The following is a 13,676-nucleotide window of genomic DNA, read 5'->3' as shown; positions in this document are numbered from 1 at the left end:
ATGTGACAAAAAAATGCACAGGTGTTACCATCGTAACGGGTCTAATGCAATTAGACATCAGATCCAATCTCTCCTCATTAATTTAGGCTCAAACATTTCAGTGGATAAATACCAAAAAAAAAAAAAAAATAACAAATTCAGGTAAGCTAGGTCAATAAATAAATAAATAAAATCATGTTGAGATTCCAATTGCCATTGGATTTGGACCTCTATCGTTGAATTATAATAGAGCCATTGTTGTTATATTACAGAATAAGGACAAAATCTAAAACCAAACAAATTGATAAAGAAATCCATCATTATAAATAAATAAATAAATATTTTAATTGAGATATTATGGTAATCAACCACAACAAAAATCAGAGATTTTTTATTTATTTATTGTTATTTTTGGATGAAAGTAATCAACGAAAATATGCTAGAAGCTTATCAAGAAAACTATTAACGATTATGTGATTTGTTTTCTCTGTAGGGTGGAAGGCATCCCAAAAGACATACTTATTCGCATCCAAACAAGTAAACGGACTGAGCTTATTGCAGAGGTAACTCAATTCGAATTTGCCTGTAGCACAACATCCCTTTCCTACAACGTCAAATCCTGCCAATCCACAACGAATTTCATATTTGTTATAACTGAAGAACTTACGAGTAGAGGAAAAATAAAATAAAAACAAAACCTGACATGTATTGTTTGTTTCAAATTGGATTAGTAGAGTAAGTAGAGCCGGCTTTAATTTTGGGGCACAAAACATTCGCATTAGTTCGTGCAAAATATTACACATCAAAATATCTATTTTATACTATATTTCATTAAAATATCAAATTTTCTTTATTTTTTTAATAATTTTTTTTCTTTACTAACAATAGTCAATATTCACACTCTTCCTTCATCATCGAAATATATAAAGAAAGAATAAACAACTTCTTTTATGTCTAGTTGCATATGGTTTTATTTATGATTAGTAATAAGTGACTAACTAATTCAGGGGAGGAAAAGAGTAACAATGATGGTAGAGATGTGGACTTATGTCCATCACCTATGGTAAAGGTCCATTCTCACCTATAGTGTCAAGTTGTAAATCTCTGTCAATGGTCAATACAGAGAAGTTATGGACTCCACTCTACTCTCAAACGAATCCATTCTGCATTATTCATGAGAGTAATGCTAGAGATACATGATTTGGTACAATTTTGTGCCATAACTTGCCACGTGACTCCACTCTACTCTCACATGAATCCATTCTGCATTATTCATGAGAGTAATGCTAGAGATACATGATTTGGTACAATTTTGTGCCATAACTCACCATGTGGTGAGTCTCTACTTTCACACGAACCAGGTCTGTGTAGAGTCCTCAACTACAGCTCCTCTTTCTCATGTGAGAGGGAGAAGAGTTCATTGGATGGATATATTTATATTTCCCTAACCTACATATTTATTTTCTTTCAATTCTTAATATATATATATATATATCATACTTTTTTTAATTTTTTAAAGAAAAAAATATCATATTTCATTTCATTGTATTCCAGTCCTTATAATCTACCAATCTCATTCCAATTTATATATATATATATATATATATATGTAACAAAACATGATGTAAGTCATGAGCTAGGATATGAGTTTTCCTTGGTCTCTTTTAAGTCCTAACCCAATGAAATATAATCGTTGATTTGGACCATATTTTTAAATTTTTTATTAAAAAAAATCTAACAAGCAAAATCTATGTGTCCCCTTCACTCATCCTCAACCAAATAATAGGAAAGGTATTAGATATAGAACAAAGATTACCTCTAATAAACCAATAAAGAAGAATATTTTTTTTCAACTTATTACATACATGTTTATTTATAAGATTGTTTATGTGAATTATTTAAACAAGTCAAATAACTAATTAAAAAAAATATTACATTTTATATTTAGAGAAAAATATAAGTATTTATTTTTTTTGAGAATCCAAAGTCATTTAATTTAATATACTTAAAAGGAAAATTATTACCTACTTATTAAAAAAAAGGGAGGAATATCATTGTTAATCACAATCATAAACAAGAATACCAAATTAATTCAGCTAAAAAAAAAAAAAAAAAAAAGTAAAACCAAATTACAGTAAGTACAAGGAGTATGAACTTACCATATAAAGAAGGTTTCTTGATGATTTGATCGAGAATTTTGTATACATCTACAGATAGTAATCTGAGCCCTGGAAGCTCCTTATTTAGCCTTTTCACCAAACCATCTAACTTCCCATTAAATTCCAGCGCCACATTGTTAAATTTCTCCACACATTCATTTTGACCCAAAATATTTATGGTTCTCTCCAGTGGCAAACACCCCATTGGAGGAAGTCCAGTGAGCGATATTTTCCGAACTCCAAGACTATACAATTCTCTGATGAAATTTCCAGCAAGTCCAATGAGAAAATCCTCATACTGTTGGACTGTGAATTGAGACTTCCGTTTAGGGGATAAGTAATAGTTCTCTAGGAAGTCGTTTGTTCCTAGGCTCATCAAATATAAGGCCTCACTCAAAATCTCATTTGCCTTGTCTTTACCAACATAGGCTCTCAACTTGTTTTGGTACTCCTTGTAGTACTCCAATTCCTTCCACATTGGTATCACTTTCTGCAAATTAAGGAAGCACAAGTTAAAAATTGGTATAACTTTCTCATGCACACGCATTGACAAATTAGAATAACAGAAAGTATGTATTAATTACTCATAAGAAAAGTATGAATCAATTAATCTTTTATAAGGTAAAAAAACAAAAACAAAAGGAAAAAGTTTAGCTCCAAATTAGTTTGAGCTATTTTCTTTCAACACATTATATAACGATTGAAGAAACCATTAATATGTAGTTTTTGTCGCAAAAATTTTAAATGAATTATGTGACTCATTTAAATAATACACATGGTTTGTCATATAAATTGCAACCTAATGAATTCGAGAAGATAATTCTCAACCAGTTTGAACCTAAATTTGTAGGATTACAAAAAAAATAGTATTAATTAAAAATAGAGGAGGGACCAACAAATAATGTCACAAAGTGGATAACTTGATAGTTACAATGGAGAGGGGATTCCTTTAGAAACTCTAAGGGTCCGTTTGGATGGGGAGGGAGAGGAATAGAGTAGAAGTAGCTGAAAATAGGCTAATTTTGGGCTAATTCGACTCTACTTTACTCTACTCTCCCTCACTTCTTCTCAATCCAAACAGACTATAAGAGTTGCAAGTTGAGCTAAAAAGCTCTTTGCATAGGTTTTTATTTATTTTATGCATAGGTTGATAGATATGGTTTGGTTTGATACTTACTAATACATCAGAAGTTGCATTGTCATAGCCTGTCCCAGCAGAAGCAAAGCAAACTCCAGTGGCAAAATCTGATATATTATACGCAGGATCTAAGTAAGCGGGTACTGTTGGTTTGAGCCCAAAAGCCTCAGAAATGAAGTCTGGAGGAATGCGACCATTAGAGAACCGTCCTGTGGGGCGACCACCAGCGAAATCACGTCCATAAGGCCTGAAATTGCTCTTGAGAAGGGTTGGAACCACGTTGTTGTTTCCTGCATCGACGGTTGAGTCCCCAAAAACTATGATGGCTGGAACTTTGCTTTCGGTTATAGAGACTAGTATTAGAAGCTCAGCCACTACCAAGAGCCATGGAGTAATGTATCTGTATGCCATAATTGCTTTGTGTCTTGGTAGCCTGCAAATGATTTAATATAAAAAATTAATCAATCTTCCCAACAATTTCAGGCAGTAAATGTTTAGAGTTTTAAACAAAGGGATAATTAATGTAGAAGTGGCAATAATTACAGCAGAGTAAAATGGAAAAAAGAAACAAAAGTGAGAACTCTCGTCATAAACATCATGATAGATTGTTATACGAGAATTATCAGTCCCACTCTAAATACTTTATTTTTTTTTAAAAATTGCTTCATACCAATTTATAGCTATCTTCTTTTAACTCACTATGTGACAATTGAAGACCATACATATATGTAGTTTTAGTCACATAACCTTTGTAATGAGTCATGTGATTTGTTTAAATAATACACATGTATAGATAATAGTCATATAACCACATAATAGTTGGAAAGATAATTTCAAACCTATTTAAAGCCAAACTTTGTTATTTTACTTTATGTTTTGTCACTCAAAATGTGTTACTCCTTTTTTTCACTTTTTTTAAAAAAAGGATAAATGCATGACATACAATACTTGATAAAGCATAAAATGGAAACACTAAATGTTTTACTTTATTTTTTTTATCACCTACACCTTGTCACATATCCATTTTAATTTTTTCCTTTATAAAGTAACCCAGTGGTGGAACTAGGAATTTATCTTTGGGGAAGTCATACATAGAACTAGACAACTAATTTTTTGTGTGTATGAAATCTAGAATAGTAATGTATAATACAATTTAATAATCAATATACATTTCAAGAATGTGTCAATAGTCCTAAACTTACTAATGAAAGACAAACAATAAAAGACAAACAATCATTCAAATTTTGACCCATAAAAAATTCTAATAAAAAACAACTAAATACATGTTATATTATTTCATCAATAAATTAAATGTTATATAGTAGTATATTTTAATCAAGTACATTTATAATGCCATATGATATATATATATATATATATACATAAAACTGTAATAACAAATAATATATTATAAGGAAAATTAAAAGAAAACAAATGAAAAGAAAAGTGCATTATTTGGAAATTAGGTAAGTGGGGTAACAAAGGGGGTTAGGGGCACAGCTACATAAGGGCCTACCTGGAAGCTTGGGGAACTTTGTTTGTCTTGTCTAGTCTAGTTTGTCATTATTATTTACACATTCACATGGAAGCTTTGTTAGTTTTTACATTGTAAATCACGAAACTACAGCAATGTAGCCTAAAGGAGAGAAGAATTGGAGAGAAAAAAGAAGAAGAAAGGTAAATGGAGAGAGAGAGAGAGAGAGAGAGAGAGTCACCTGTGTGAGCACTAATCAAAATGTTCTGCAATTGTGTGGTGGACTTGGTGGTGCAGCACATCAACAAAACCTTTGACCTTCATTTTATAGATGCTAAATGTCTAATTATTGCAATTTTTTGACACATATATTTATCACTAATTGGATTGTATTCTATTTAAATAAAAGTTATATTTATTTTTAGACTTTCTTAAATCTATATTTACAAAAAAAAAAAAAAAAAAAATCCCTTTTATTTGTTGAGGTAATTGTTAAAATACTTCTGTGTTCATTTTATAGATGCTAAATGTCTAATTATTGCAATTTTTTGACATACATATTTATCACTGATTGGATCATATTCTATTTAAATGAAAGTTATATTTATTTTTAGACTTTCTTAAATCTATATATGCATATTATCGAGTATGGGTAACCAAAATAATAAGGGTTCTTTAAAAAGTTTCAAATTAATTAGGATAATTCCAAAAATATATATATTTCCTTCTTTTTATTTTATTTTATTTTATCTTATTTTTTCCAAAAATTCAGTCTAAATGTGGCTTCGCCACTAAAGTAACCAAAATTAAATGTTGAAAAAGTCAGACACAAGATTTAGAGTCTATTTGGTAAAAATATTAGAGGGTGTTTGGTTTGAGAAAAAAAAGTGGAGGTTTCAGTATTTATTTTCAATTTTTGTGGGACCAACCACAAAAAAACACTGGTTTGGTTGTGTTTTTTGTATCTAGTTTTCATTTTCAGTATTAAAAAAACTGCGTACAATTTTTGGGCGTTTTCATTTTCTTGAAAATGAATATCATAGTATTTTCGTAAAAAAACCAATTTTGTGGATCCCACTATCAGTGAGTTATCCTATCAAAAGCTCTCTCTCTCTCTCTCTCTCTCCCAAAATATATATATTTCCTTCTTCTTTTTTCCAAAAATTTTAGATGGCCAAGGCCCCCTTCAATCTCAATGTGGCTCTGCCACTAAAGTAACCAAAATTAAAAGTTGAAAAAGTCAAACACAAGATTTAGAGTTTATTTGGTAAAAATATTAGAGGGTGCTTGGTTTGAGAAAAAATGTGGTGTTTTTAGTATTTATTTTTAGCTTTTTGTGGGACCCACCACAAAAAAAAACACTAGTTGGGTTTTTTTTTTTTTTTTTTTTTTTTTTTTTTTTTTTTTACTTAGTTTTCATTTTCAATATTCAAAAAACAGCATACAATTTTTGGGCGTTTTCATTTCCTTGAAAGTGAATATCGTGTCATTTTCGTAAAAAAACCAATTTCATGGGTCCCACTAACAGTAAGTTGTCCTATCAAAATCTCTCTCTCTCTCTCTCTCTCTCTCTCTCTCTCTCTCAATGGTGGTGGTGGTCAATCGATGAGAGTGATCCATGGCAATGCTCACTAGTAGTGGACTCCTTTTGGGTGTGGTGGTTTTTTGGTGGATTGGTTTGTTGAAATGGATATGGTGGTTATTTGTTTTAAGGCATATCTGATGGTGAATCTAAGGTGTTTAGGGGGTGAGTTTGTTGAAATCTAATGGTAGATCCATGGTTGTGTGTTGTATATTTTCAGGCATATCTGCTCTGATTATTACTAGTTTGTATGAGGTAAATGGTTTCTAGCGAGTATTATAACTACCAAAGGCTTCCTCTGTGTTTGTATTTTTTGGGGGTTGTCAGAAAAAAAAAAAAAAAAATTAGGGAAAACAATGGTAGAAAATTAGTGCCAAACAAAAATATGAGTTGGAAACAAAAAAAAAAAAAAAAAAAAAAAAAAAAAAAAAAAAATTGAGTACAAGATTTGAGTGCAGAAATGAGTACAAAAAATGAAAATAGAAAATGAATACAAACCTAAGACAAACCAAACAGACTCTTAGTTTTTAGCTTTTCACCTTTTGTCTTAGAGCACTAACAGCTAGATTTGCAATGAAGAAAAAAAGAAAAAAAAAAATGCCTATTTTAATACCAAAAAGTTACTTTATCTACTTTGAAACACCATTTTACAATTTATCCAACATTCTATTTATTATTTTTCACATCACACTAAACACTATTCATTTTTTATTCATTTCACTCTCTTTCTTATTGTCACTCTCACTTCATAGCAATGTCTCTCTCTTCACCCACATATCAAACCCTATAGCCAAAAAAAAAAAAAAAAAAAAAAAAAACATAGTTGTCGCCACAGCCACCAAGAATCTATCATCACCACCATAACCACAACCATCATCATCACATAATATGGTGCACCCTCACCTATATAATAACACCCACTTGGTGAATGATGTTACTTCACCAACCAATAGTAGAGAATTAATTAAGTGTTCAAGTAAATTATTTACAGGAGTGTTGTGTCTTTTAGATAAAATGCGTATCTTTGTAAATAGATATATCTTTTCCCAAGAGACATGAGGAGTCTATAAACACTGGGATTCCTCATTCATTGTTACGTTACATAATTTTATTCTCGCTGTTTGTGTTGGTGATTCTCAGTCTAACAACATCACCATACATAATAAGGACCTAATAGTGGTATTAAAACCAATGGTCCAGAGGGAAAAAACACTCCACCACCACCACAACCACAACCACCACCACCACCCTCACCCACAACCTATATTTACTCTATTGAATTGTTGAAATTAATTTTTCAAACAATTCATAGATAGGTATTACGCTTAGTAACATCAGTGTCTTAGTATAATTATCATCAAAATATTGCCCATCCTGATGAACCACCGTTTTGGGTGAGAATTGGTGGTTTACCGTTCACCGGTTCATCAAGTACATTAAGATTTTGTTCTTCAAGAAAAATATTGGGATTCTTATACTGAACAAGAAAGGATACAAGAAGAAACATTGAATCAACTGGAAACTGAGATCAACGATTTGGAAATTGAAAAAGAAGATAACACCCACTTTTGGATTGATCCGGAGAATCCAAATGGACTTAATTTCAATATTGTAGTAACCCCATTTGAAAGTGATCCATCTAAAATTTCAAATTTGGTTGAGAAAACTGAAATATTTGGAGAAGTTGATACTAAAGAATCTGTGTTAGGGGACCAGAGAAGTGAAGAAGATCAAACTCAGCAAGCACCAGTTCAAAAAGTAACTACCTAAGGAGACACTGTTTTATATTATCGTGCTTCAGATCTCAACGAATCTTCAAAGGATTTTGTCTTCATTCAATCCACATCTCAGAGTCCCTTTGCCGACAATAAAGATTCTCCAAATATCTGTCAAGCTTGCTAAGTAAAACAAGACTCTTCAAGTATCTATCAAGATTATCCCAAAGTTCAAGAGATAAAGCAATTCAATCCTAATCCTATTGTTTCTCAAAAAAAAAAAAAAAAAAAATCCTAATCCTATTGAACCCTTTATTCAACCCGAAACATGTCCACGTTTTAGAGCAATAGCCAAGAAGACTATAAGGCCTCCAACTCCTCTACCAAGCCCACTTCGCAAAGCTATCAAGACTTGGAGTGATTCAAGTCTTGAATCAAGCCCACAATCAAGGCCCACTCGGAGTCCAATTCGTGGTTATCCTGAGTCTCTAAACTTGAATAAAAAATTGGATTCTCTTGACTTTGAAAATAGTTACAGCAACAATCATTATTACAAAGAAGTTCATTCACATTTTTAAGCACAAATTGACAAAAATTCAAAGGGTAAACAAGTCAAAGGCATTCCCAATCCTCATTACAAAAGGAAAAGAAAATTTAGCAAATTTGAAAAAGGAGAGTCATCCAGGTCTACAAGACAAAGACGCAATTTGAGATCCCCACAATACAAAAGCAGGCACGTAGAATCATTTAGAGGATATCCGTGGCAAAACCCAAGAAGAGCATATTGGGAAAGACACATGAATGACTATAAGCGTCATTATATGTAATAGTTTCATTATTTCCTTTTAAATAATGTGCTTATATGTTAGTGTGTTTTATTTTACTTTTTAGTTTTATTTTCCAGTTTGGTGTGTTTGTATTTAACAAAGACAATATAAGTATATTTATTGTACTTAATTTGCTTATATAATAAAGAGTTTGGTGTGTTTATTAGTTTTATTTTATTATTACGTTAAACACATTTTCAATATATTTCTTGGGTGGTATATTTACTTTACAATGACAATAAAAACCTCATTTGATTCTTTTTTTGTTGTTGATACAAGATAGAAATTCTACTCTAGCCTAATCTAAGTGTATATGTGTGTGAAATTCCCTCTTGGAGACTTGAACCCGGGCCCTTGTCCCCCACATCCTACAAGCACTTATACTTGTAGAGCGATCACCGCACCAAGGGTGCACGGTGGTAAACCTCATTTGATTCTAATCGTATTGAAATTCTCAATGGCATTAATTTCCAATCATGGAAATGTCATATAAAATATTTATTGACGCATGAGAGGACTTTATATACATTGTCAACAACAAAACCCATACCAATAGATAAAAATTACAATGAGGAAATTAAAGTCAGGGATAATTGGGAAGTGGATGACTCACTTGCTAAAGCTTCTATGCTACACCAAATGAAAGACAATATAATACCTTTATTTGAAGATAAAGAAACTGCAAAGGAATTGTTGGAAGCATTAGAAGCTAAATATGGACCAAGATCTGACACACATGTACAATTATTGTTGGATAAATTTAATAGTACACGAATGAATGAAGGTGATTATACAGGTGATCATATTAATACCATGGAACTTTTAGCCAAAGAATTGGTCGATGCAGATAATCTTGTGTTGGACAAAATGCTAGTAACAACCATTTTAAATAGCATTCCACCATCTTGGGATCATATAGTTACTACACTCACACATAGTGGTAAAGAAGTCACTATGATATCATTACCTGTTTTGTTAGTACTTGAAGAAGAAAGAATGAAAAGAAGAAAGTCTGAAAATAAAATCATAATTTGTTGATGACTCAAACAATTCCTAAATCTAAACCCCCTAAGCGACAATGGAAAAATACATCATTTCCATATAAGAAAAGAAAATACCAAAAACGATGGCCAAATAAGCAAAGAAACAAAGGAAGACCAAAAAATGCTTGTTATCATTGTGAAAGATTTGGTCATATTAGGAAAAATTGTCCTAATTATAATAATAATAATAATAACAAAAACAATGGAACAAAGCAAATAATAATGACCATTTCTGAAGCAATGATAATTAAGCCATTATCAGACAATTGGTGGATCGACACAGCCGCAACTTGACATATAACAAGAAGTAAAGAATTGTTTGTTGATCTGAAGGAAAAGAAGTTAGGAGAACAAAAAGTCTATATGGGAAATAATACTTATAGTGATGTATTAGGTGAAGGAAATTGTAGATTATCTATTAATGATATTATTGTAATTTTAAGCAATGTATTATATGTACCAAATGTTCGTAGGAATCTCATTTTTGTTTCTATACTAGATAAAAAAAGGTTATGAAATTAGGTTGAAGTCTGGTCGTGTGACTATTTGTAAGGGTAATATAAAACTCAAAGGAGTGAGAATTGATAATATGTACGTACTTGACAATAATATTTTTAATAAAGATTCAGTTTGCTATTATTCTATTGTGTCATATTCTTCTTATTTATGGCATCTTCGATTAGGACATATAAGTAAAAATGAAATAGAAAGAATGAGTAAAATTGGTATATTACCTAATTTAAACATTGAAAATTTTGATGTATGTGAATCATGTATCAAAGGAAAGATGATAGCAAAACCTTTAACTAAACATTGACAATCTTCAAAGTTATTAGAACTAATCCACTCAGATATTTGTGGACCTTTGAGAACCAAAACACACAAAGGAATGGAATACTTCATCACCTTTATTGATGATTATTCTCGATATGGATATGTATATCTACTCAAACACAAATTTGAAGCACTCGAAAAATTTAAAAATTATAAAACTGAAGTAGAAAAACAATTAGGACGACCAATTAAAAGTATAAATAATGATAGAGGTGGTGAATATGAAGTCTTTGATAAGTTCTGCAAAGGGGAAAGAATTAGGCATATTTATACTATGCCTTATAAACCTCAACAAAATGGTATTGCTGAAAGACGCAATAGAACTCTAATGGAAATGTCAAGATCAATGATGGCACATTCACAACTCTCGCAGATTTTTTGGGGGAAGATTTGACAACTGCCAATTATTTATTAAACAAAGTTAAAACAAAATCCAAAGATCTTACATCTTATGAATATTGGACTGGTCACAAACCAGATTTATCAAACTTAAGAGTTTGGGGATGCAAAGCCCATGTACTAATACCAAAACCATTAAGAGATAATGATGGTTTTTATACCCCTTAAACAATTGATTAAACCTAGGTAATTAGCCAAGTTGTTACTTAGTCCAATTAAACAACTCTAGGTTATCACAATATAAAATATCAAATCATGCAAAGCAGCGGAAAATAAATAACACAAGATATGATCACCCAGGAAACCAAACCGGTAAAAACCTGGGGAGGATTTGACCTAGCTATCCTCAAGGTAAACTTGAATCCACTATCTTGAAAGAATCGAAATTCATACAATAAGACTTACAAGCCCCCATGCTCGACTTCTTATTGCTACCAACCAGTAGAACTTACTGACACGACCACGTGCAAGCTCTGAATTCACGGACTCCTTTCTTGGATTCACCACCAGCTACAAGCACACCCGCTTGTGTTTTCTTTAAGCTTCAATGGCTGCAACTGAATTGATCATCAAGGTGTAGATAAATCTTTTCCTTGAAAACCTTAAGTTTGTGTAAAGGAAAACTCCTCTAGATTTTACAAGAGATTTACACAAACCGCAAATATGAGCAACACTAAAACGTGGCTAGGGTTTGCCTTTTATACTTAGGACAAATAAGAAATCCTAAAAACGTTTTAAAAAACTTAGGGCTGAGTTGGCCAAATCTGCAGAAAAACGTTATGTCCGAGCTTCGATCGATCAAGCCTATCTTTCGATCGATCGAGCCAGGCCGAAAGGCACAATCCCTTCCTGCTTTAACTCGATTCCAACTTTACATAGACGCACAACTTTGAGCTAGACTTAAATACTTCTAAACACATTGTTTTGATCATGGTTTGCCAACAATATAAATTAGAGTTCTAATTACATAAAATCCTAAACTTTAGAACCTAACAAACTCCCCCTTTGACAATCCGTGACAAAACACAACTAGAAATAATGCTCATAAAACAAATTCAATCCTAACTACTATTCATCAGTTGCAAGTGTAGACAGCAGCTCAATTGAATCAACCTGTATATTTCTTGAAACACTAAACAAAATGCATAACCGCATGTGTGGAAACAATACAAGTAAACAAATAATTTCTTGATTTCAAACAACACACAAATAAAGACATATATCAATGAATAACTCAGAAATATAAATCAATAAGCAGTTTGAAACAAGAAACAAATAAAGTACCAACAAAACAAATAAAGTACCAACAAAACATAAAACTCCCCCTAACATGAATATCCCATCAAAAACAAGGCAAGAGCTAAAAATGTAAGTACAAAGTGAAGCACCTAGATACAATCTAAACTCCACAAGCTCCAACCAAAAACAAATAAACTCCCCCTGAAAGCAAAAACTCTACAGAGTACTCTCCCTTTTCGTGACGGAATGCCAAAGGGCAAACAAGATATCCATCATCAAAAGGGAGGTGGTCTAAACTGCGCCAACTTTGCACGCAAGGCACGGATCTCATCGAGTACGTCCACCAAAATCTGTCCTTGAGCCACTTGAACGGTCAAGACATGATCCAACGTGCGACGAATGTTTGAATCATCCGAAGCAGTCGGTGGAGGAACATCAGCATCAGCAGCAGCACCTGACGTCTCAGCAGCAGCTGTACCTGTAGAAGAGGGAGGAGGGGAAACACCACTAGATGACGCACCTCTAGGACGAGAAGGAGCAACTCTCAACTGAGCAGCCCTCTAACGAAGAAAGGTGGCACCTATGGGAGCAATCACATGAACAGGATTACCAGATGGAAAACCATCTTGGACCTAAGAAGAGCAAAATCCTATGAATGAAAATAGGATGAATCAGTGCATGCCCTACGGTAGAACTCCTATGAACCTCATTCAAAGAACGAAAGAACAGGTGAGGAAAACTGATAGACGCTTCAGAAACAAAGGCATACAAAAACACACATCGCTCTAAAGGGATGGTGTGGAAGTGAGAGATAGGCCACAAGGAATGACATGCTATCTTAAAGAAGAGATAGGCCGTCTCGGTAAGCTCAGTGGACGTGATCCAAGGATCAGAACCCTACTGGATAGATGACCTAGTGATGTAAGACATGACAACATCTAATGAGGGTGACTCATCATAGGGATAGTCAGCATCCCGAACAACCGGCACCCCAAGAACCTCAGCCACTACCCAAGGGGTAATGGTGAACTCTACACCTCGTATCCAACTCCTAACAAGGGTGTTGGAATCATAGATGTGGCAAGAGAGGTTCGAGAAGAACTCTCTAATCAGGGCGGTCGGGGGTGGATGATCTATCTCTAAGACAGGCAACCAACCTCTAGACTCAAAATTGGCCCTAATGGCCGGATCAAGTTCATCTAAGACCACAACTCGCTCAGCCCAAATCTTACGCTTACGATTCAAAGTCTCATAGGCCTCATGACACTTCTCATTCCTAAACTCCTC

General features: G+C 32.9%; 1 protein-coding gene across 1 annotated transcript; it reads right to left on the bottom strand.

Annotated features, from left to right (window-relative positions):
- Positions 1 to 404: 404 nt before the first annotated feature.
- On the bottom strand, positions 405 to 3,702 carry LOC126719573 (GDSL esterase/lipase At2g04570-like). The gene is made up of 3 exons (XM_050422105.1): positions 3,316 to 3,702; positions 2,139 to 2,628; positions 405 to 598 (listed from the first exon to the last, which is right to left on the bottom strand). Exons 1-3 carry the CDS (start codon positions 3,685 to 3,687, stop codon positions 405 to 407), a joined length of 1,056 nt encoding a protein of 351 aa, XP_050278062.1. The 5' UTR covers positions 3,688 to 3,702.
- Positions 3,703 to 13,676: the final 9,974 nt, after the last annotated feature.

The sequence above is a fragment of the Quercus robur genome, chromosome 3 (genome assembly GCF_932294415.1).
Source record: "Quercus robur chromosome 3, dhQueRobu3.1, whole genome shotgun sequence".
In the NCBI taxonomy this organism is placed as follows: domain Eukaryota; kingdom Viridiplantae; phylum Streptophyta; class Magnoliopsida; order Fagales; family Fagaceae; genus Quercus; species Quercus robur.
The sequence above is the reverse complement of the archived record's forward strand: the minus strand, read 5'-3'. Positions and strand labels throughout refer to the sequence as shown.